At 38.7% G+C, this 26512-nt stretch overlaps 1 protein-coding gene across 1 annotated transcript; it reads left to right on the top strand.

The window, feature by feature from the left end:
• The first annotated feature begins 233 nt into the window (after positions 1-233).
• meox2a (mesenchyme homeobox 2a) lies at positions 234-25172 on the top strand. Its single transcript, XM_088411968.1, has 6 exons — positions 234-260; positions 9962-10125; positions 13601-13715; positions 15475-16251; positions 20623-20795; positions 22252-25172. The coding sequence occupies exons 4-6, from the start codon at positions 15690-15692 to the stop codon at positions 22468-22470; spliced, it is 954 nt and encodes a 317-aa protein (XP_088268094.1). The 5' UTR covers positions 234-260; positions 9962-10125; positions 13601-13715; positions 15475-15689; the 3' UTR covers positions 22471-25172.
• Positions 25173-26512: the final 1340 nt, after the last annotated feature.

Genomic DNA, 26512 nt, shown 5'->3' with positions numbered 1-26512 from the left:
TTTTTTTGTTACTACAGCGACACCTGTTGATCATTTCCATTACTTTTTTCCTGTAGCTACATTTTTCCTCCACTAGGTGGCCACATTGTACTTCCTCCTTCTCTTCCTTTCTTGCTTTGCTCCTTCAATGACAAGTATGTTTTATTTATTTATTGGACTACAGTGACACCTGTTAATCAATTCCATTATTTTTTTCTTGTAGCTACATTTTTCCTCCACTAGGTGGCAATATTGTACTTCCGTCTCTTCCTTCATTGCAGGTATGTTTTTTATTTTTATTTTGGACTACTGTGACACCTGTTAATCAATTCCATTACTTTTCCTTGAACTTTTTCTCCACTAGGCAGCCATATTGTACTTGTTACTTCTTATTCTCCTTCCTTCCTTTCTTCAAAGGCAAGTATGTTGTACTTTATTGGAACTTGGGCGACACCTGTTGATGAATTCCATATTTTTTTTCTTGTAGCGGCTGCGGCAGTTTTTCTCCACTAGGTGGCCATATTGTACTTATGAAGTACAGTATAGCTCTTTGGCCCATTAATCATAGGAAAACCATCAGTTCAACATACATTTTATTAGACTAATACATAATTTTTTTTTGTTCCATTTCTCTTTTTTAGTCTGATAGAAACTCTTGAGTTGTGACCAAAGTAAACTTTATTCATTGTAAAGCCCATCTATTCAAATTTGATTAAGTTGGCATCACAGAGGGTGAACTACAAAATTAAAGTCTAAGGCTTACAGTACCTAAGTCTAAGGCTTACAGTACAGATAAATGATGTGCTTATTTTATTAATTTCTATCATATAAAAATCGATCGACTTGTTGTTGAGTAATAAAGTGTTTTTGTGATTGCAAATGATAAATACCTGCATTGAACGCAGCACAGAAACACATAAAAATAAAGTAAGTTTCCTCAACCCAAACAACAACAACAACAACTTGAATTACTATATATATTTGTTTATATTTTCTTATTTTTGCTGCCCAATCTGGCTTCACTGTTCCCACTCAAATATTTCTTCCATCCCCAAGAGTTTCGAATGGCCTAACGAATTCCACATTTCTCTACTCCCAATACTCCCAGTGCTGTCACTGCTCCATCCGCACTTCATTTAATGTACTAAACGCTTTAAATGTACCAGTTATTTTTTTTTACATCATATTTCATGTTTGTTACATAACCTATTAACATGCGTACATTTAATGTTGCCTATGCCTGTAATTCTTTAATACATTTAATGTCTGTACACCTTTGTTTATGTCTGTATAGTTTTCATATTTATTGTTCTACAGTATATGCCCCAGTATGGGCATCGTATCATCTAATATATACACACACTGAATAATTATATATATATATATATATATATATATATATATATATATATATATATATATATATATATATATATATATATATATATATATATATATAATTATAATTTTATGATATATGCAATATTCAGTTTACCTCTAAGATACCATTTTCTTTATCTAGAAGTCTTTCTATTGTACTATTCTTACATACTGTGTTTCTTACATACTGGGGTATCTTCAGTTGCACTTGTACCTGGTGCCTGTTTGTGTCCTGGCCTTGCCCTCCATGTGGCTTGTCCTCTGGGGTCCTGCGTGGTTCTGTTGTGGTCCACAAAGTGCATGGCGGCCAGCGGTGTCGGGTTGTGTTTCACCGCAGAGGGTCCAAATCCGGTATGGCTCGAGTCGCGTGGTGTAGTGGTTGGCATAGTTGACCCAGGTTTAATTCCGAGTTCTGTGTGTAATTTGGTTACCCAAATGGGATTCAACTCCCTACTGTATGATACTTATACATTTTTCATGTATCTTATTTTTCCTGTTTTTTAGGTGCCTTTTATAATGTGTGCAGATTTTTACTGTGGTAGACAGGAGTCATTGCAGTCTTGATAACTACTGTTCTAATCTGTGGTATGTTCCAGTTTCTGTACTTGATTTTTATTCTTTTATTACCCTGCGGATTTTAAATTAGATTTTCAAGTTTTCGCTGCTGGCCAGTGCTAGCCTCACCTAATTCAATTTCTTCTAAACATGAACTTACTGTAATTTTGTTAATGTTACTGTAGCCCATGTTTGATTTTCAAATGGAGTTTTTGAGCACCGAGTCAAGGCCAAAGCGTCTCTCCCAAATCCGCATTATAACGACACCGTAGAGACCTATCCTGAATGATCTTTCCCATGAACGTTGCTCCCTTTCTATCCCACTTTTACCAGCCTTTCTGCAGGCCTTGCTCAGTGAAGTGTGGTAAGTTGTAGTGGAGTGTACAGTGGCCCCCCACTATTCACTAGGAACTTGGGACTGGGCCAATCTCCAAATAGCGAGAATCCTCATAGAATTGATGCCCATTGCAGTGCAGTGGGGTGGCGGGAAAAAGAAAAAAATATACAGATTTTCTTTAAGACCAATTTTTTTTTTCCCCAAGACAAACATTCGCTATGTGTTTTCCATTCAAGACATGGAGAAAAAAGAAAGATTGGCGACGAGGTAACCACCAAAAATGTATGTTTAAAAATTAAATAAAAATGTTAGAAAAAAAATGTGAATATGTATTGTTAACCCTAAAACACAGGTGTCGAACTCCAGTCGTCAAGGGCCGATATCATGCATGCTTTCGAACCTTCTCTTTCAAACACACCTGATTCAAATGATGGGGATCATTTTCAAGCTCCTGTAGAGCTTGCTGATGTGCTAATTATTCAAATCAAATGGGTCGGGCCGAGCAAACCAGAAAACATGCAGTATACCGGCCCACGAGGACTGAAGTCCGACACCTATTCTCTGAAAAAAAAAAAAAAAATCATCCAAAAACATTGACAAACAACTTATTACAGTATATATAAAACATATATTAAATCGTTTTTGAAGTAATAAAAACATGTCAATGCAATCCTAAAAAAATAATCACTGAGTTTTACATGAATTATGAAGAATGAAAGGTTCCTCTAAACCCCCCAAAATTCAAATATAAAGAAGTGAATTTGTGAATATTATTATTTTTTCAAATTTCTGACAAACATTCATTCTGTGTTTTCCATGAAAAATGGTGGACAAAAGCCAACCGCCCCACATTGATTAATTTTGTTTTAATCTTAATAATAAATTGCACATATGTAAATCCGCAAATCCCAAATCGGGAGTATGTGGGGGGTCCTCTGAACAATAACCACACTCCAACTTCTTTACACTACATACAACTGACAACCTTGAAGCAACACTACAGCTGAAAGGCCAGCCCACGTTTGAATTCCGCAAGCCAACACTACTAATTGAGAAAGCCCTGTACAGATTCTGTACCATTTATATGGCTCAAATCTGATAGACAAATAAAAATATGAGACTGTTTTTTCTAGTTTTTCCTGTAGGTTGGTGCTTGTAATGCCGTGACTGCTCACCATTGGTATCCTCCCCCCTGTCCTACCCATCGGATGTTTAGTAGCCATGATGGTGGCCTGTGCGTCCAGCTTCCCTCACAAAATGTCCGCCTCGACCACAAGCCCTCGGTTGGCCCACAGATCTTCTTTTTTTTTTTCTTCCCTCTCTTCCATCCACATCCGTCGTGTCTTCATTACCCAGCTGGGCAATGGGTGTAGACCCACATTTAGGTCATTTCCTCCCGCTTGGACGAGCTGTCAGTGGCACGGGCCGCCAGATTGAAAGTCCCGTTTTGCCAGATTGGGGACCCAGTTAATCTAATTAGAGAGTGGAGGAAAGAGGCCCAATGGGGTTTGTGGCGCTTGCAAAAAATCCAGTGTGGTAATGTCTGAGTGGCTAATTCTTCCGAAGCGGGAGCCAGCGGCGCTCTGCACTGCAGACGGCCACAAACCTTACAAATAGAGGTGGTAAAACTACTGTGAATTTATGTACAAGTAGAGATACTTGGATGGCTATGATAATAATTAGAAGTACCGATCAATTCCAGTCCTTAGGTACAAGTAAAAGTCCTGGAGGAATTCAGCTAATCTGACGAGCTGATGCACAACAAGCAGCATATACTCCGAGCTGGTTCCCTTTTAGGGAAGGAAAAAAAAACAAACTAACCCTAACCTCAAATGTCAAAGTCTTTGCTTTGTTTCATGTCATGGAGTAGTTTTACGATTCCCATTCTACAGATGGAGGTGTGGTCGTATGCGCCACGGAGCAAACCTGATAATGAGGTTCTTTCTTGGTGAGACGGTGGTGTGGGAGGCACCCCCCTCCCATCCACCCTTTTAACCCTCCCAACCACCACCCGACCTGTTAAAAAAGCTCTGCTAATTTGAGCCATAGAAGGGAGCCAGGTTATTGCTCCTCACTTGACCCTGCCTTGGATGTCACACATGCAGAAAATGGATGGGTGGATGTATACAAACACACACCTATGCAAATACAGACATACACATATATGTACACACGCTCACAAAAGAATGCACGCTCACACATATGCACACGTACGCGCATACACACATAGATATACACAAATGCTCATATACTAACACTCATAATAGTGAAATACACTTACATACAGAGACACATAAATTTATACATGCATAAAATAAACTAACGTGAAAGGATGTACACACACGCACACTTACACGACACACTTACTCACATATCCACACCTCCACATATACAAATACATTCACGTTGAAATGCACACATGGAGACACACAAATATGCAACACACACACCCGATAGGTGCCTAAAGTTCAGTTTGGCCTCCTTGCGTTCGTGCTGGAACATTTACAAGGCGGCAGATCACTTTTCAGACCCTTTGCACATCCGCACATATCCCAGTTCGTACTGAACAGGCTTGATGCTGACCAGCAACTTGGCCGCCAGGTTTATAGCGTGACCGCGTGAACTCTCGCACAAACAAAAAAATACATATCAGTGGCTCTGTAGTATACTGAAAAATGCAACTGAATCTCCTAGGCTACATTTAAATGCTGTTCCAGAAAGTTCCGAATTACAGTATCGGGCACTTTAAGATGCTAGCCAATGTTCCCCTCTGTATTCAAGTCTTAAGTTTTCTCATGGCCGATCATGGTATCTGTGTGAGGAAGGGGCTGCTGAGTCTCACAGGCTCAAAGGCGTAATAAGTTCATCTCGTGGTTTATCACTCATGCCAGCACTCGGTTCTTCACTTTCATGAGTTTTCTTGGTAGACTGGAATTGAATAAGGCTCCCCCTGCCAGGCCTGTCTCCACAGTCTGTGTCTATAAAGGCACACAATCCTTAGGACTGACTTCAGAGCCTGGTGTACGCTAAATTCTGACCTCACTCTGTTATCTGTGGAGTCCCCCAGGGCTCTGTGATCAGTCCTACCCTTTTCTCTATCTGCTGCTTGTTATGGCTTTCATTGAAAGCAAATAGGTATTCTTCCAGGACATAAAAAATAAATTATATATTTAAATTACTGTCAATCTATTGTTCCCCATCTTCATTTTCCTCCTTTTGCAAGGAAGGCGTTTTGTTGTCACGAAAAAGGCAGCAGATGCGGTGCGGAAAGCAGCCAAAAAAAGGCGGGTTACTTTCTGTTCTTTTTTTTTCTTTTTTTTTAAATCCCGAGAGGGGTTTTTCCTCCTTCGACTGCTTCTTTCTTTCTTTCTTGTGGAAAGCAACAGGAATGCGGTCCATTTTTCCATCAGCGGCTGTGTTTACAGGGAAACGTTTTGCTGATGTGGGAAAGATTTACGACTTATTTACGCTTGCAACCTTTTGTTGCTCTGATCACTTCGCTCCAGACCGCCAATAATCCCCCAGTATGTTATGTATACTGTACGTGTGCATGTGTGACTTGTGGGTTTGTTGCTGGTGTGGGTCTGTCAGTGTGCATATCATTTTTGTGTGTTAATTCTAGTGCATTTTGTGTGCAGATGTGTGTGATTATTAGGTGATTGTAATCAGGATTCAGAGGATAAACACATCCTGCTTATGTAACACTTCATTAGCAGAGAAAATGGAGAAATTATCACTGATAGATGGTGAAGGAGCATTGATTCTTTTTTTTTGGAAATTACCCCAGAAAACATTTTAGCACAACATGAAGCATATTTTTATTTAAATTAGACTTTTTTCCTCATATTTGGAATTTCATGGAACTCTAGACTGGGCTTACTTTCCAAAATCTCTCCTGAGGTGACCCCATTGGAACTCATGCTAATACAGTTTGTGTTTCTGTCAAGTTGAGGAAAGTTTGTAGATCCTCTTGAGACCTGGTCAATTCATTTGTGCCCATTTGATCTCAATAAGACAACAAAATTAATTGTATCCCACCCAAACATGAGAGAGACATAACTGGAAAGAATGTCCTCTATTGAACACATTAGCACCTCACATAGTAGGGCAGCTCAAATGATAGCAACCAAAAACAAATGCCCTCTCCCGTGGAGACAAATTGAATAGACTGGCTTGCAGGAGTTTATTGCCGTTGTGTACAATGATTGATCCATGGATCAGTAATTGCTTGAAATAAATGAATAAACACAATATATTTACCAAATAATTATAATACACGAAATCCGCGAAATAGGACGCCCCCCACCCACATTTTTATACATGTGTTTGTGGGTACCACAATATTTAAATTGTGAAAAGTATTTATACTTATAAAAACTCATGAATGGGGGGGGAGGCATGAAGCACAGAGGGCTCCAAAGATGAAGCGTCAAGTAGCAAGGGAACACTGTATTATAGTTTGATATATATATAAACAGTTGTAAAATATATCACTTATTACATTTTATAATCCAATATTATTTGCTTTACAAGGCCATATTATTCACACAAACTATCTTCAGCTATGAAAGACTTTTTGGGCCACTTTCCCAAAAAGGCATTTGGTTGAAGGACAATACAAAATAAACAGCAGCTGTGCATGCTTTTGTGTGAGAAAGTATGTGTAACTTCTAACCTGTGCAAACCGTGCAAATGTGAAGCAAATTAGCAACACGATATTTAAGTCGCAAAGTGTGTTATTTATTTATTCAGCCCAAAAGATGATTGCAGCTAATGAAGCCAAAATCTCCCACTATGATTTTTTTTGTACTTCCATTTCCCTGTAGGGTGTTTGAGCAACAATGGGGGATTTTACACTGCACCAAAAATGCACATGATTGCCAGAGAATTCCATTATTATCCCACTCCCTCTTGTCTTTTTCCAAATGATTCTTTCTTTGCGTTCGGTGAAAATATGCAATTTAGACCACAAAACCTTTATGTAACATCCTGAGACACGACCTGTTCTATCTCGTCTCGTTTTTGTGTCGCAAAGAGAGCAAATTAATTTTTATCATACACTAACATATAGACATCATTGGAAAGACCAGGACGTCCTCTACTGAGCACACGAGGACTTAGTTGTGTAGCTAAAATGAATTAAACAATAAAGACCCAAAACATATGTTCACTAGAATAGACACAAATTAATATACTTGGTCTCAGGAGGAAATATAATTTTAAACCTCACACACATGAAACACATTGCTCTGTATTAAAAGGCACATTTTTAGAATATAAATAAGTGCCTCACTCTCACTGTGAGGGATTGGAATGAAACTAACATAAAATCAATGTGAATATTGTGATATTGTCTGTCTGCATATGCTGCACCACCATTTGTTTTCAAACATTTTTGAAAGGTTAGAAAACTACAATATAGATACTAATACAAAGGTGTTTTCCATTGTTGTATTAGTCTTAAGCTTGTTGGGGTTTTCTTTTAGGAATTTGCATAATTCTTTTGGTTTAATGTTTAGTTTGACTTTCAACTAGGAGTGGAATTAAGTCATTTTTTTGGAGGAAAGAATTGTTCATTACTGTATTTTCCAAGTCATGTAGTTGAGCAACATTGGGGGATTTTAACAGTCGTCTCCCAAAAAAGCCTGATAACTCAAATTCTCCTACTCCCATTTGTGTCATTTTCTGTCTGCTTCTTTGTCATTTCTGTCAGGAGTACATGTTAGACTGAGACAAATTGAGACATCCAGTTGCTGTTTGTATGGAAAAGAGTGTGGGATCTTCCCACTCGGGGTTCAGGAATCTCTATTGTTTCCTGCCGTATGATGGACATCTCTAATGCGCCTGTCAGACTCCAGGTGCCTCTTCCGTACTCTTTTCCTTCTCCATTTTGAGTAGCAAATAAATTGGGGAAAATACTGTCCATGGAGGAAAAGTCAAGTCGTTGCTTGTACTGAGACAATTTACAGCTCGGAAGCAAAGACAAAGGACACGCTGGTGTTCTTGTTATGCTGCACTTTTTATGACAGTTGGACCGCAGCTCAGACTGTAAAACCTTGTGGGAGACGGGAAGGAGTGGGAATGAAGTAAATGAAATAAAGAAGTGGGAATGAAGAGGTATTATTGTCCAAAGCCAAACCTTGTTTACAACGCTGCGGCTTTTGAATCCAAGCGGTCGCGTGTAATAACAAACAGAATGTTTATGATGACTTTGTGTCACATCAAACAAACTAAGAGCACTTTTTTCTGGAAAAAGAAGAAATGTGAGGTGGTAAATTGTGCTTTTTGTTTTTTCTTGAAGTGTTTTTTTTTGTTTTTGTTTCTCTTAATACCAAACAAGCTCTTAAGCTGCAATTTAACATTTCCAGGGTGAATGGTTGTCCGTCACTGTGTGCCCTGTGATTGGCTGACAACCAGTCCAGGGTGTTTCTCACCTACTGGCCAAAAAATGCTGAGATAGACACCAGCAAGCCACAGACCCCAGTGCGGATAATTGGTGCAGATAATGGATGGATCGATGAACATTTCCAGTAATATGTTAGTCTCAAGATAGCAGACATATAGAATATGGTTTGTTCAAATATTTTGGTGTTGAACTTTTCAATGTTTAATGTTTTATTCTATCATTTGTTAGTATGTATTGCTGCTCTGCTTGTTAATCCTTTACTGGGCACAGCGGCCGCTTTCGGCCGATAGTCTAAACATGCAAAACGTCTGAAAGCGTCCGTAATAGCCATTGCTTAAATTCTAAAAATTCATACCTGTTTAGGACTTAATAGAAAAATGCCTAATAAAGGCCAAAAGCAACCGCTGTGCCCAGTAAAGAGTTAAAGATGCGCTTTTTTTATAAATTCATAATTGCTGTAGGAGCTAAGATCATTTTTGTTAGCTCATATATTACAATTAGCATTACACAGTATGATTTTCTAAATAATATGTTTTGATTTAAATTTTCGGTGGTTTTAAACAAACAGACAAAAACAACGTAATGCGGTGTATCTGGAAAGTGCCTAAGTACAATTAAGTTGTATTCAAGTTTTAATGCATTTGCATTCAATCTTTAAGAGATTTGTTTTTAAACATTATTTTGGTACAATTTTTATTTGGCCTTTTATTTGTCGTATATTTCAAAAAATAGAAAATTTTCTGTGGGGTGGCCAGGGCCTTGTATAATCAAAGTTTCATGAAATACAATAATTTATTCTCTTAATTCAAATGTAAATTTGTAGTTAACTTGTGGCAGGTATTAAAAGGTCTAAGAATACTGCATGCATGTAAAAATGCCAGAAAAATCACAGGTACGAACACTTTTCCTGCGGTGTGGAGGTGGCCGAAAAGGTGACCAGAGAGTGACAAGCATTGATTGTTGGCCACTGCTGGCCACGATCTAGCTCCGCCCCTGATGTTGATTGTATTGTTGTTCAAAGCTGCCCCCCCCTTTACTTAAACGCAGCGTTAATCTTCAAACTGTGCATGAAGTGACAGTGATTTACAATAGTTATAGAATATACTTCATTTGATTTCAATAACCTAATAGTACTGTTTTATACTGTATTTTACATTTTGGTCATGATGGTGGTATTTGGAGAGCGGAATAGTGTACGTTTTGATGTGAAACGTTAGACTACCTCTGATATAAGAATAACAGTAATAATAAGCGCATAGATGCTTTTTTTTCCCAAGCTTGACTGCAATTTTCTGCCTACACAGGTTCCTTCAGGGTCACTGTCGGTGAGCATCGTTTCCAACAGGAAGTCCCAACACCCACCCGCCCCTCTGCCCCTCCTTCTTTGTTTTAATGGAGCCCCCGGGAGGTGCTGGAAACCCCTGGAACTGATCGTGGCCCTTCCCGTCCAAACCGCCTCCTCTTCACGGTAACAAACGCACGCATCCTACATACCCGCGTCTTTGCATGGTCGCCACTGCGAGAGTCACTCAAACTTCAAAGTGTACTGTAGTTAGTTGCCCTAATTAACCCCTGTTGTCATGACGACTGCAGGTTTTTATGCATCTATATCCTCCCATTGTCCTGGCCATGCGTCATGTCCACACAGCTCCAAACCCATCTTTTTTAAAAGACTCTCCTAATTGGGCAACGATGTGGAATTGTTCTGGACCGTTGCCCGACGAGGGAGGAGGAAATGCTTGGGAACGACAGGAGACTGCGGAGCAAGAAGCTGTCCCTTGAGGGGCTCGGGGGCTGTGAAAAATATGCAGTGGGGGTGGGGTGCGTCCGAGAGCTAAATATGACTGACAACGAGCAACAATAACCCTTGAACCCCCGGCCCGCTGGGGTGTGGTACTGTTTATTTGCAGCCGGATAAATGTCAAGCAAACATTTGTGCTTCGCAAACTGGAATGAGCGGTAGACCTTGAAAAAATAATGATGCTTGGCCAGGAAAAAAAATACCTTGCTTCTAAAATAGGCTTTAGGTATAATGTTTACTTATTGGTAATCCACTTTATTGATCAGTTGCATCCATTTTTTTTTTTTATTTATTTAATCGAAATGACACAGCTTGCTGTATAATTTTTACTGAAGAATGCTTGAGGTCAAATGAGCGTCAAATTCCTCATTCCAGGTGTTTGTGGTTACTGTATTTTTCCAGACGGCGTGTGCGACAATGATGTCATCACAGTTAATCTGCTAATAAGAGTGATAAGCATGCAATGTATATCCAGCTTTATCAGAGGCAGACCAGCTACCACAAGAAGGGAGGAAGTAGTGGCTCTGACCCTAAGTGTAACCACCTGCGGGCGTCAACGTGACACCTGTGCGACATCTGTGCTTGGTTACGAAAGTTCACCGGTTGGTTGGTTGGTTAGTCAGTGGACAATGAGTTTATGGGCTGTTCGAGCAATAAGTTTTGTTATTGGGGTGGTTAGATGGCTAAAACATTTCTTAGTTGGCTATTTGCTAGATTGGTTGCTTAGTCAATCAATTGGTCTTCTGTTCTGTTGGTTGGTTAGTTGGTCAGTAATTTTATCAGCGTTAATTAATCACAGTTTGCTATGAATTTGGTTAGTTCATTCATTTGAGTGGTTCCATTCTTCCTTTCTCTGCCAGTTAGTTAGTGAGTTAGTGTGTTGAATAAACTCGTAGTTGGTCAGTCATTAACCAAAATAATGAGTTAGTTTGATCAATTCCTATTTGGCCAATTTGTCATCGAGCTCATCTACCGTATAAGTTTCTTATTCCATTACTTGTTGAGTTAGTTTAACACTTTGCTGGTTCAAATGGTTAATTTGTTACTAAGTTAGTCAGGTTGTTTGTTGTTCAGTTAGTACCTTAATATGTTAATTGTTCTGTTGGTTTAGTTAGTTGCCAGTGCTTGTTTTTTTTTATTTGCCAGGCTAATGTTAGTTAGTTCATTTTTTGCTTTGTTAGATTGTTATTCGGTGGTTACTAGTTAAACTTACTGGCTGGATGTCATAGTGGAAAAAATGGTGCTATACTTTATATTTTTTAGGCTTTTCGAGCAGACGCAGCATGGGCTGAATACAAAGCTTTTTGGAACCTTTCACAAAGCAGAGGAAGCTTGAAAAGCAAATGAAGCCGTTAAATCCTAAAACGGTGACTTCACTCCCCCAAATGGTTTAGCTTAGTGAACCTCCGGAGGGACACAGCACACTGTACTGATGGATTAAGGCGACTAAAGTGGCCCCAAAAGGATGTGTGGCGCTGTCGGGTGGGTCCACTTGGCCACATGAAAGCTGTCCTGGTTCACTTCAGTCATACTGGGACGTGTGAAGTGTTTCCCCACCTGGCCCGAGCTCGGAAAGGCGTGGACAAATTTAGTCTGGCCGGAAACTGGCTCGGCAACACGCCTGGCGCTAAACCGGTGCCCCTGGTACCCATGGCGTCCCGGGCACTCGCTGCCTTGTGGTTTTGGTGGTCGCGGGCCAGTCCGGATTTAAATGGAGGTTTTAGTGCGGTGACCCCGAGGTTGCTCGAGGTGCGGTGAGGGCATCTGCACAGCATCACGCCAAACGTCTGCACGACGCCTTGAGCCATGAGGCGGGTATGCAGTTGGGTGGATGAAGAAAAAAAAATCATGGCAGAATGCGGCCTTAGTCCCTTTATAGAGCATGACATCACTAAATAGGTGCAAGTGTTCAAAGACTAAAAATTATGAACAAACACTGTGTCTATACTCAGATCTACCGCTTGCATGCTGTGACTTCGTGGAGGATACATCCCTTACACACTAAGGGTTAAAATTGACAAGATAGAGTGACCATTAAAAATAACTTCATTCTCCTACAAAAGCTGACAAACATGATAAAAACACACAAAAGAAGAAGAACAAAAAGAGGTTTAAACTGAATTGTCTTCACCACAGGCCAGTAGTGCTTCCATTAAAAACACGTGTGTGTGCGTGTGTGTGTGTGTGTGCGTGTGTGTGTGTGTGTGTGTAGGTGTGTGTGTGTGTAGGTGTGCGTGCGTATGTTAAACCTGCTCAAGTGTCGAGCACCCGCTAACCTGCTAATAGCCTCCATTTGTAAGATAAACATTGCAGGAGTTTGACATTTAATCCCAAAAGTACATATGTTATTGGAAAATAAGTTGTCGCTTTAAAAAAAACATTTGAGTGGAACTTTACTTTTTTTTAATTTATTTATTCTTTCACAGATACAAGTTAGTGAATGACATAATTTCCCAGTAAATAAGTTGACATCTTAGTGGAAAGAGAGAAAAAAAAAAGGGAATATATATATATATATATATATATATATATATATATATATATATATATATATATATATATATATATATATATATATATATATATATATATATATATATATATATATATATAAAGCAAAAACAAAACTTAAAATAAAAAAATATAATAACTTCAATAATTCAAAAAATACAATAAAAAGGCACCACCTGAGAGGCCTTCTTTTACTTCTTCTTTGGTGTAGGACCATGGCGGCGTTCCAGCCATGGCCTTCTGCTAAAGTAATTTTCTCTCTCAAAGAGGAATTAATTTCCTCTCTGCGTGGCCCGCCCGCTTGCCCCCCCCCCCCCACCCTCCACTTCTGTCCAGCCCTGAGCATACAGCCATTTGCAGTCACCGTGACGACCAAAAGAACTCAAAACTTCACATTAGTTTGTCATTCACAAAAATAATGATGACAACCTGAGCTATTAATTTCACAATTGTTTGTTTATTATTGTGGTTTGTGTAATTCAGCACTTTCTAATATTTTCATCCACACTTTTAACTAACTAATCATATCAAATGCATAATAACTGCACAAGTTAACATATACAGTACTACTACATGATCATAAATATTATCATAAATATTAACATCAAAGATGTCCTGTGTTTGTCAACAGTTATCCGTAGGTTGGCGTTTGCCCAACAGGAAGTGGCGCCCACTTGTGTTAGGGATGCTCCAGAGGAAGCAACCAGGATGACGACAACAACTGTCTTCCCTTGTGGAGGTCACAGGTGACGCCTCGCCCCCTGTCACGCATACCACACTAGCCCACTTGTAAATAGCCAAAGTCAATATTTTTGTTATATAACGTCACTCATCTGTCCAGTTTACAGTCTGTGATGTCAAATTTGGATAGCAGCCGGACAAAATCTTGAGCACAAGTTTGCCTTTGAAGGATGCTAGGCAATGGTCAAACCAAAATTATTTAACACCTGTGCATATCCAGGTATGACTCTTTTGCCATTTTTTTGTTGGTCGATTTATGATAGCTAAGCCTACCAAATTTCATTCCGAAGTCTAAACTGGCTTCATGGGCTGAATTTTTCAAAACAATTTGAAGGATCTCTGGAAATTGACCAAGACTTGTAACATGTCTACTGCTTCGATCGAAAATGACTGACCTGTATGTTATTGGATACCACTTATTGAAGCCTTTTCTGAGGGTCTAATCAATATAAACAAGTCTACCAACTTTATTGTTGCTAATTTAAACAGACTACGGGAGTTACATTCTTCAATATTTGAAGGATCCTTGGAAGTTGTTAAAAAAAATAATCCCAAAATGGCTGCCTCATATCAAAATGTCTGACTTCCTCTCCTTTTTCAGACTAGATTGTTGAGACTTTTTTATCGGTCCAGTCATGATTGACAAGTCTACCAAGTTTCATGTTGCTAAGAAAAAAAAAATGACAGCGGTGAAACTTTGAAAACATTTGAAGGATTCTTGGAAATTGATTTCAAAAACAAAAGGCTCTAAAATGACATCCTCTTACACCAAAATAGCTGAATTCAGCCTCTCTTCAGCCTGAATTCTTGTGACTACTAAGTTTGTTCTAGTCATGATTGACAAGCCTTCCAAGTTTCATGTTGCTAAGTAAAACAAGCTACAGTGGAGAAATTTTCACAAAATTTCTGGGATATTTTCTGGGATGTATTCTTGAGACATCTGTGTGGGTCTAGTCATGATAGACAGGTCTACCTAGTTTTGTGTTGCCAGGTAAAACAGACTACTAACAGGCTATATTTTCAAAATATTTTACGCCACCCTGGAAATTGATCAAATTGATCCTTCAAAGGCTTTCTTCAAAACAAAATGTCTGACATCTAGTCTGAACTGGATTAATGAGAATTACAAACAGGACTTCTGAGGTTCATTCTGGTAAATGAAAGCAGCTTTGGAGGCTGAATTTAAAAAAATTTTCAGAGTCCCTAGAGGTTGACCAAAATGACCCTAAAATGGCTGTTTCAAACCAAAAAGGCTGACTTCCCGTTCATCATCAGGCATGGACTTTCGTGATATTTTTTGTGAGGTTACTCATGACAGGCAAGCCTACCAAATTTCATGTTGTAAAGTAAATTGGGCTACGCAGGCAAACATTTCTAAAATAATTTGACCAAAATGATCCTAAATTGGCTGCCTCAAAAAATGTCTGAATTCATGTGCATTTTCTGACTGAAAGCTCGCCAAATTTCTTGTTGTGAAGCCATACTGGGGGACTGAATTTAAAAGGAATTCAGATGCCAATTTTTATAGGCGGCGATTTTCACTTGGCAGAACACACCTGCAAAACGTGTTGACATTGTGATTTATTCGGCCTTTAGAGTAATAACCGTGAACCAAAGCAAGCAGTTTGAAGAGGGCCCTTGCTCCCTAAAAACGTCCGTCGTTTCCTTGAGGCTCCCAGCAAATTTATGGCAGCGTTCCTTTCGCATGCACGCCGTCCCTCGGTGAGCCAGCCTCCCTCTCACGTTACACCCTATTTATAACAGCCCCTCGCCAGGCTCCCTGACTTCCCCGGGACCTCCTCCCAGCCTCCACGCTTACCCCCGACACCCGAGAGGCTCGGCTGGACTTGGCTCGGTTTATCCCGCTCCGGCCCGGAGACCAAGCGGATTACCCCAGGAAAGGACGCCGCCCCTCTCCTCTTTTGGAACTTTTGGGAGCTCTTGGATATGCGCTGCCGGTTGCTTTAGGAGATTTTGGCATGGATCACACTCTTTTCGGCTGCCTGCGGAGCCCCCACGCCCCGGCTCAGGGTCTGCACCCGGCCGCCTTCGCCCCGTCCCCGCTCACCCTGCACGGACGCTCGGACCACGTCTCCTACCCCGACCTGGCGTCCTCCTCGTCCTCGTCCTCCACGTCTTCGCCGTCCACTTGCATCATCTCCAGCTATGCGCCCGAAGACGGTCTGTACCACCCCCACCACCACCAGCAGCAACACCCGCACCACCCGCACCACCACCGCGGGCACCACCCGGCCCCGCAGAGTCAGCACCACACGGCCGCCGCCTGGCACATCCCGCAGATGTCACCCGGGGGCGGGAGCGCGAGAGCCAGCCTCTGTCACCCGCACTCCCACCTGTCGCACGATGGGGGGCCAGGCCCCCAGGACTTGGCTCACCCCGGCGGGCCCGCGATGGGCGCCACTACACCTGGCCTGGGCGGCAGCAGTACCCCCACTGGGGTCGCCTCGGAGTTTGGCAGGCCCACGCTGTCACCTGCAGAGGCGGAAAAGAGGAACGGGAAGAGGAAAAGTGACAGCTCAGGTACAAGTCCGAACATTGAAAATAATATATTTTTTTATTTATATAAATTAATGTAAAAGTATCTAGTGGGTACACTCGCACACAGGGTCGTCCAACATTTTTTTCCGCACAAGGCCATAACGTGGTTACGATTTCCCTCAGAAAATCAATAATGACTGTGGGAATCATATAAATTATCGTATGTATGATTGCCTCAATATATTATTAAAAAAAACACACACACAATCAGGCTCAGCCCCGCATTTGTTTGTTGTATAATAATTTTAAGTTTAATTTTGCAATCTCTTTAGGTATGTAGCCTTGCCATTACTTACTTTATGCTAAAAATTGATATGGTTAATAGAAATGTCAATAGTTAAGAGATTTTCTGCTAATAAAATGAGAAAATCAGTTAAGCAAGAAACATCAAGTTGACACAATTTATTTGCTTTAGTGAATCACATAGAATGGCACTGATGTTTGAACATAAAATTGGCAGGTCTTACGTTTTAAAAATGTAAAACAAAAAAGGTCATAACAAATCAAGGAGGACCTAGCCCTGGCTTATAGAAAAGAAGTAACTTATATATATATTTTTTACTTTGAGTAAAAATGGTTCACACCAGGACAATAGGGATGGCTTATCAAGGAAAGGTCCTTCTTTAATTTAGAAATGACAAAATATGTATTGTGTATTTGTGAATATGTAAGTATTTCCTTTTGTAAAAACAAAACCAAAAAAATGCTTTTTAGACTTTTTCTGGAAAAGACTAACGAGAAGGCTAATTAAGCGAATTCTTGTTCATTGAAGAGGTTTCATCTTAAATTCCGAGGAATCTTTCACGACAAAAAATAATCATAATTTACCGTAGTTTTTTTCCCTCTCTGTCAGACAAAAAGAAGAATGAGAGATCTGGGAAACATAAATGTAAATATACATACAGAATGCAAATAGAGTGTATCATATTTTTTGTTTTTCAACAGTAACAAGAATGACTAATCAATTAAACATAAATAAATATAATAACAAATAAATAAATACCTAATTATCCTTATCAAAACTTTGAGTCTCCATGAGGAGTGGCCTAATTTTAACTACTACATATGTGATATTGTTGATATTTTTTTGATGTATTACAATTGCCAGCAAAATAAGATATTTGATAAGAAAAAAAGTGTTTTTTATAACATGTTTTTACAAGTTTAATTATACATAGTATAGATAGACTGTCATTATTGAAGTTTTTCTGAAAAATGTGGGTAGCCTTTTCAATTAAAATAAGACACTGATGATTTCAATTCATGAGAAAACAGTACATGACATTATTTATCCATATAAATCACTAAAATCTTCCATCTGCTAGCTGGTAACCAATTTGGATGCTTTTATTTGACGTGAGAGAACTGCAGAGAAATGTTCAACTCTCCACATTTGAATTCGTAGGCCTTATAAAAACGTGTCATCCATTCCAGCCTGCAGTCGGCTGTATTTATCTTACCATTTCAGCGAGGACGTATCGGGACACTTGTGACCCTTCAAATGAGCTGAGCGTGATATTCCATATAAAACACATGACTGCGCATGATATACGTACGCACACGCAGCGGTCTCGCTGGCGTCCCCGCTGACCTGCGGGATCTTTTCCCACCTGCCCTCATCGCCGCCATCCATCACCAACGCCGTCGTCTCATTGGCGTCCTTGCCGGCAACGTGATCTTGCCGTGCTGCGTTCCGCCACGCTAGCCTCCTCCTGAGTGTGTGCGTGTGTGTGTGTTTTTTTACTCACCTAAACCACAGGCAATTAGTGTATTTGCTCCATTGAGCATGAAGTAAATAATTATTGGTGTCATTTTTTTATATTGTTGTTAAAGATGATATTTTTCCAGAAACAGTATGATAGACGCTGCATGAGGATGGTTTATGAAAGAAAAAAAAAGACTACATTGTGACTCAAATGTAAGGCTGATAAAAAAACAAACAAAAAAAACAAATGCCTCCTTCATCCTCACAATAAAAGAAAAAGTTAGTTAATTCGGAAAGGGGGGATAAGCTCATGCTTTATTGTGTGAGGGCAAAAAAAATCTCACCTACTGAAAGTTATTCAAACACAAAGACTTAATAACAACAATGGCTTTTCAAGGAAAAGGGTTTCAGGCTATGCTGTGCTGAGTTTGGTCATGTGACATTTGCAAGCTGAGCCATGATTGGCTATTAATTTAGCTCTGAGCGACTGTGATGTCATTTTCAACTGATGTATGTTTTTTTTTCTTTTATGGTAAATGATGTATCTAATGTATATAGTATATAGTTTAGGTTTTTACAGTAACACAACCTCACACCCACATTTTCCAAACATTAGACATTCAACACACACTGTCACACATTCACACACACACACATGCACACACATACACCTACTATTTCCCTAAATGATTTGCAAGTTGATCTTTGACTCCAGCCCCCTCCCCAACCTGCTAAAATCCGCTCCCCCATAACTCCAGTTAGCACACTGATTAGCACGTAACCTGCTGACTCAATCAGCTGTCTAAATATCAGATGGAGACCCGCTCTGGTTTCACCATCTGGAAACCCCAAAAGCCAACAATAAAAAGGCACTGGGGAAAAAACTATTTGAAAAAGCAGCAAAAAAGTGAGAGATGCAACACACACACACACACACACACACACACACACACACACACACACACACACACACACACACACATACATATATATATATATATATATATATATATATATATATATATATATATATATATATATATATATATATATATATATATATATATGGTTAAATATTTTTATGTAACTATAACTGTAAAATTACTTTAAATTATGATATATTAGCACTAATAAATTGTGTATGATTGTGATGAACTAAGGGTAAAGTACAATTTGGTAGAATTCAATATTTTTTTTTCCGCCTTCTTCCTTGGTTTTTTTTTGAGTGTGTTCTTTTGAGTGTGTATGAATGCCACCAACAACACAAAAGTCATATCTGTGTTGCGAAAGGAATCATGAATGGTTGGGTTAGCAAAGATTCTTTACAATGGTGACAGGGAAAAATTCCAGTTGTGGAAAAATAACTTGCTCATTTCTATTTGCAATCTTGCAATTGTAGTTGCTATTTTTTTCCATCTTGAAGAAGCTTTAGAAAAACATTTCGAAAGATCCCACCGTTCCGTGCGTGTCTAAAAAAGATATTACAAGGCAAACATTTCCCTTAGAAAACGAAAAACTTTTTTTTTCCGACTCTGGGTGTTTTTACTCATATTGTTCCTGGTTTGTTGTGGGGGCTTGCAAGTTGCTGTAATTGCTGTGTTAAAAAGGCACTCGCTCTTTTATGATTTTATTGCGCTTTCACGCAGCGTTTACCACCAGAGAGAAAAAGAGAAAAGCTCGATTTAGAAAACATAACGCGGTCGTTAGAGAGGGAGATCCTCTTCCCGGGGGTCCCCGAGGTGAAGACGTCCGGCTTAGCACCAGTGGGGGGAATTTGGCTTCCAGCTCTCTGGGCCCATTTACACTTTGGCCCACCGCATTAGCATGTGTTACTTGAGAAACTGCATTGCCCTCATTAAAGCATTACTTTTCCCACCAGCACAGCAGAAATAAAGAATTTCTGTACATTCACGAGTACCTTTATATATATATCCCACATCATCATAAAGCTCAGTGAGATATTCACCAAACACTTCCATCTATTTTACTTTATAATAACTCTGACTTAAATATCTAAAAAGTGAGCACTTAATTAGAGAGCGTTTCTATGGTTTTTCCATCCAAGCAGCACTGTAAACGCGTAGTAGTAGTAGCCTTGTTGCCATTAGTTTAACCTTCATTTATTGTTCACGCAATTTGTCCCAAAAAATGCCAAACAAAAATTGAGGGATTATTTAATCTTGGTTCTATCCAGGGGTAATTGTCCCCGGAATTGGGAGCCAAGTGCTCTAACCAGCAGGCGGATAGCCTGTGTTGCTAATCCACAAGCTAGTTAACGCACTTTAGCACAGCAAAAACTTCCAAGTACTTCCATAAAAAAGACACAAAAACAAACCCTATCCAGGAAAAGGCGACACATGTATTTTCACTCAGAAGGCTAACAAATAAAACGATCTGAAATTAAATCCTTTAAGATGACTCAAGCGTTTGAAAATGACTTTTGTGCGCAGATCAAAGACCTAAACTGCACGTAAAAACATACGTCGTGATGAAAATAAACGCAAGCCACATCAAGCTTCTTTTGACGATTACCACATACACTGCAGTATTGTTTACGGAGCGTGACTTGAATTTTCTGAGAATGTCCCGATTGCAGTTCTGTTGTGGTGCTTATAGAAAGGCTAAAAATACATGTAATAATCCGGCAGAGTCTCAGGACGGCAGTCTGAAGTGCGAACTGAGCGGCAAACCGCGCAAGGAGAGGACGGCCTTCACCAAGGAGCAAATCCGAGAGCTTGAGGCCGAGTTCGCCCACCACAACTACCTGACCCGGCTACGCCGATATGAGATCGCCGTCAACCTCGACCTCACCGAGAGACAAGTACGTACCCCGCACCCCCAAATACAAAAAAAAGTGAATGAGTTCACAGGGCGTTTTGGGTATGATGCAAAAGTATCCTCGCACGTGTCTGCTGACAAAACGGCGTTCGACCTGCTCTAATGTGACTGACGAGTAGAACTAATCGAGAAAATCGTTGTCAGGTGTCCTCGCTAACATTCATTTCGTTTTTCTCCCACAATAACTTTGAATGACCGCCCAGAAATGTGCACTTTCAAGGGGTTTTTCTCGCCAGATGATTGCAGACAATGATGGACTGTTTAGCACACATTTGAACTATTGCATCCTCTCCAGTGAAATCACACAATTAGAAAAAAAAAGTGTTGAGCTGAGATGATTATTGAGTGGATGTAGTGCTGTGTAGAGGTCAGGTTAGGTGACGCTAGATCCCGAGGGGGGCGGGGGTGTCAGGGGTCTGGAAAGTATCCAGGGCACCTGGGGCTTCATGTGGAAAAGGCCCCGTGACTCAGAAGGAATCTGCAGTGATTCTTATCCACCCAAGACAAATCTTGACACACTCAGGCGTGTGACCAAGACAACTGAGAAAATAAATCCCTGATGCCCTATTCGTTATTTGTTTATTTATTTATTTCTCTAACAACTTACAAATGACTTTTTATCTCTGTAAATACGGAAGAAAATATACTCCTGTGACTCGTCTGCTTGGGATGTGAACAGGATAAGAATTTCAGTGCATGGTATACTACTATACATGTGACGATAAAATCTCTTTGAGTCTTTGAATCTATTCATTTGTGTCCACTGTAGTGGACATTTGTTTTTGGTCAATATCTTTTGAGTTATTGGACCTACCTTACTTGGTCCTCGTGTGATCGAAAGAGGAGAGCTCGGCTTTTCTAATGATGTTTTATGTGTTTGGGTGGAAAACAATTTATATAGCTGAGACAAAATGGACATACAGTGGACACAAATAAATGGGTGGTCTTACTTTTTTTTTTTTAATCTGGAACAAACATTTATAATTTAATTATGACTTTCCTTTCTTTCTATAAAGGATACAAATTTATTAAGATGTCATTTAAAAAAAAAAAATATATATATATATATATATATACGTATATATATATATATATATATATATATATATATATATATATATACATATATATATATATATACATATATATATATATGTACATGAATAATTTAAGCAACATCAACATAATATTTTTCCCCCCTCAAATATTTTTCAAACTTTAAAATATGTAAAGACGTTTTTTTTCTTGGAAGAGCAAAACTTTATTCTTGTAATAATTTTACTCCATTCCTCAAAAATGTCAACTGAAAACTGCCAAAAATAGAACAAATTCCTGCATTTCTAAAATTATCTTTAGGGGAAAAAAGTATGTATTTTTTAATTTGTAATAAATGTAATTTGACTTTACTGATGTTTTGTTTTTGTCTATGTGTAACATAGGTGAAAGTGTGGTTCCAAAATCGTCGAATGAAATGGAAGCGCGTGAAAGGCGGCCAGCAGGGGGCGGCGGCGCGAGAGAAAGAACTGGTCAACGTAAAAAAGGGAACGTTGCTACCTTCCGAATTCTCTGGCATGGCGGCGTTACGCCACTCCACGGACTCGTTGGCCAACGACGATAGTCCCGACAGCGACCAGAGCGACGAACACGCTCTGTTATGATTAAGGCCACATCATGAAATGATGACAAGCAACAAGTACAGTGAACCCCCGTTTATCCACGGTGGAATTTGCTCCACACCCAGCTGCGATAGGTAAAAAAATCACCATATACCGTATGGAGACCAGGTAAAATAAAAGGTAAAAATGTACCATATACTATAATGAGACCAGATAAAATCAACATTTAAAAAATAGGTTTCTTCCTAGTTTCCTTGGGGCCTGTTCTCACGAACGAATAACAGCATTTTTTGGAAGACTCTTGCTTGCACAGTTCTTCAAATAAGTAAAAAAAAAAAGGCTTGCTTCAAGCGGTGTATTCATCACTCCCAGATGAAGTAAAACTGAAAGTCAAACACAAGACAATCAAACAATGTATATTTGAACACCAACATGTTCAACAATCAACCAGAAATGAGCATAGCTGTCGCTCTAGATATAACCCTTCAAACAACTGCTAATTCAACACAGAGCAACCACAGCTACAGAGAATGGAATAAAACATTTCGAAATGTGAAACAGATCACGTAATTTTGTATAAAGAATGTCCACCAGCTTCATGCGTAAACTTAATGTGAATTTCCATTGACGGGTTAGCATGAATTAGCATGGCTTTTACAGTAATTATTAATTTTGAAACAACGGGTACTCGAACACACTCAGCACAGCACTACATGCTGAAGAAACAGACAAAAGAAAAAAAAACAATAATTCAATGTTTTACATGTATTAGAAACAATCTTCAATGTTACGGGAATTCTACACCTTGAGCAGCGACATTTATAAACTACTACGTCTTTCAGTCAATCTCGGTGCTTCTCAGTATCGATAAAAGGTAACATAGCGGGGGTTCACTGTATGGAGAACATTGAAATGTGACCGTTTGGCTACACTGATGTAAACATTCCATGTTTGATTTGCACTGTTGGACTTGGTCGCCGTCAGATTTGTGAAAAATTGACATGTCGTCCTGGAAAAAGCCCCTCTTAAGGCCCATACTATTATGCTCCAAGTTAGTTTTGAAAGACTTCCAGGCTGACTGATATGTTGCAGTACCACCTGAAAACCACAAGGGGCAGTGATGAGATTCCAAGTGAATAATGCCCAGGTTTGCAGTTACTGTTAAAAAAAAAAAAAAAAAAAAACATACGACTTGATGCTGCCTTTCATACGTTTTTCAAAATGAAAAATGCATCTTTGTATTTCTTAAAATAGTCTGGTCATTTGGTCATTCCATTCTGTGTAAATCATTCCCTCCGCGATTTCATCCATTTCTCCATTCGGCAAGTTTTTTTGTATCCAAATTCTAGAATTTACTTATTTCCATGCACAATGATTTTCTTAAAAAATGATTACAGTACAACTGTAATCTGGATGAAAAGCTTTAATTTGCTGCCATAATTTTATAATAATGCTACTAAAATATAAAGATATTACCAACTATTCTCGTTAAATTATAACACATCAACAGTATAAAATGTTAATATTAATTATGGACAACGAACTCATCATTTGCCCGCTTGAAATACAGCTGGCTTCTCAGATTCATTTAAAAAATGTATTTTCTCGTATTCAAAATACTGTATGGTATACTGGTAAAAAAAAAGAAAAATGAAACATTTCTGAACATAAACATGTCAATATTGCATCAGCGAAACGTTTTTGGGGAAAAAAATAGGACCTATGTTTCATGAGATACAGGATTTTAAATAAATAAATAAAAACAACAAATGTTTTGTTTGAAATTTTAACTTGTCAAAAAAAAACCAATACAAATCTGAAAAAAAATGTAATTGAAATGTTTTCAATTTAAAGAAAATATTATTCAAAGAAGATTTTTTTTTTTTAACAAACATCATTTTAATGCCATTTTTTTCCGCTTCAAAATAGTCAACCATCTACTGTAGATTTAAAAATACCTGACATCTTTTTTGGGAACATTTACCAAATTTAATGTGATATTTTTTTTTTCTTTAAAAAAAATATGACTACGTTTTGGTTATGTAATCACAACTTTCTATTATTCAACACAATCATATGTTTTTTTTTTCATCCAAACCATAACATCTTTATTATCTGTTACAACTGTTGTTAAAAAAAAAAGGAAAAACACAACTTTATTTTACTTTTTACCTTGCCGAAGGGGCTATTTTTATGAAGCTTTTTTGTCCCAAAAAATAAAACTTACTTCTACTACCTACTTCTGTAAGTAAATTGATCGGTTGAATATACGGTATGATGAGTCAACTACTCAGACAAAAGATTATGATGAGGATGACGTAGTTTGACAAACATTTGCTGAAATCGATTAAAACGGGGGAGAATGTGTGTGAAATCGCGGAGGGACTGCTAAATGAGCCATCTTGAGGCGTCTGCTGACTGCAGCGCGTGATTCATGCATTGTCACACTCGTCAACTACTGTACGAACGTGTGCATTATGCAAAAGTTATTCTTCTCACCAAAAGGACATACGGTCGGATGTGTTGTTGTTTTCCTATTAAGTGTTTTTAGCGTGAAACCTCAAAACGCTAACGTGTCCGCCTGCGTCATTTTTTACCTGTTTGTACTTTTTTGGAAAGACGTTCAATTACCAAGTCAACGACGGATCGCCATGATCAGTGATGTGTAAATAAATGAGCTGCATTCTTATCGGTTTGTACCCGCAGTCGTCAGCTTGTGCCGTAATAAACACTGAGCGACTACACATGTCATTTGTTTTGTTGTGCACAATGGGATTTCCTCAAACGGTCGCTTCAACGCAAGAAAACGCTTCCTTCAAATAGTTCGGCTCCAATAAGCAAATTGGGCAAAATGGCCGCCCTACAGATGCTTTTTTCGTAATCACACAAACATAATATGAATCATAATGGCATTTTTAGACTCGCTGTCGTACATATTAAAAAGAAAATTCGGGGGTTGACGTTCCCTTTGAGGGCCATTAATGCCTCCCTCTAATTAATCTCCTCAAAAGGAAATTTCTGATTTTCTTTTCTGATTTTGTTTCTGTATTTCCTTGACTGCAAGTGACCACATAAGATACTCCCACTCCCACACCCACATAGGAAAAAAATGAGTACAAAGTTTTGTCATCTTATTTCATAGACTTAATTCTCACATAGTTCCATCAAGCTAAGTAGTTTAGAATAAACCTTCCTGAAATGAACCCCCAATATTGAAAATTAATTGTGTCAAGTAGAAGAAATCTCAGTTTGTATAGAATCACCTTCTTAAAAAGAAATAATGGATCCCCTCTATGAGGAATATAAAAATAGTGTAAGTGTCAATGTGTTCTTACAGTTTAACATTTTTATTTAATGTCTTCCTGCTTCTGTTTTGTTATTTTCTGCGATACAAGCGACCATGTGAGATGCTGAATGCCTTCTGCAGATAGAACCCTAATTCAATAGAAAAATGTGACCACGTGAATAACAAGGATGCTGTTTGCACGCATTGGTGTCCAATTACAACGAGGAAAGTTGGAATCATCTTTCATAGTGTAGGGAGAAAGGTATCACTCTTTCCGGCATGCTTTGTAGCGCATATTAAAAAAAAAAATTGTTGATCTTTAATGGTTTTGTTCATGGCAAACAAAGGGACATCTCAGGATGGTTAGCTTTGAAAATTGGTTCAAAATGAAAAGCCCGAGTGGAGTTGGAGTACTTGGGTGAGGATTATTTTATTTTATTTTATCTTATTTTGAGTGAATGTGAGGATTTATTTATTTATTGAGTGACTATACATTCTAATACCTCTGGGAACTGAAGTGACTCCTTTAAGTTTCAATCGTTACAATTGTGACGCTAGCAAAAAAAAAATTACACCATTCGAAATCTGAAAAAAATTCGGAAAAAAAAAAAAAAAAAAAAAAATATATATATATATATATATATATATATATATATATATATATATATATATATATATATATATATATATATATATATATATATATATATATATATATATCTCGTCTTTTTAAAAGACGAAAGAAAGAAAAAAAAAGTTTAACGTAAAATTCGTTGGACATGCTTTGCCCGCCCCCGG

The sequence above is a fragment of the Hippichthys cyanospilos genome, chromosome 3 (genome assembly GCF_059441005.1).
Source record: "Hippichthys cyanospilos isolate Australia breed blue-spotted pipefish chromosome 3, RoL_Hcya_1.0, whole genome shotgun sequence".
Lineage (NCBI taxonomy): Eukaryota > Metazoa > Chordata > Actinopteri > Syngnathiformes > Syngnathidae > Hippichthys > Hippichthys cyanospilos.
Note: the sequence above shows the minus strand (reverse complement) of the source record. Positions and strands in the feature narration are given on the sequence as shown.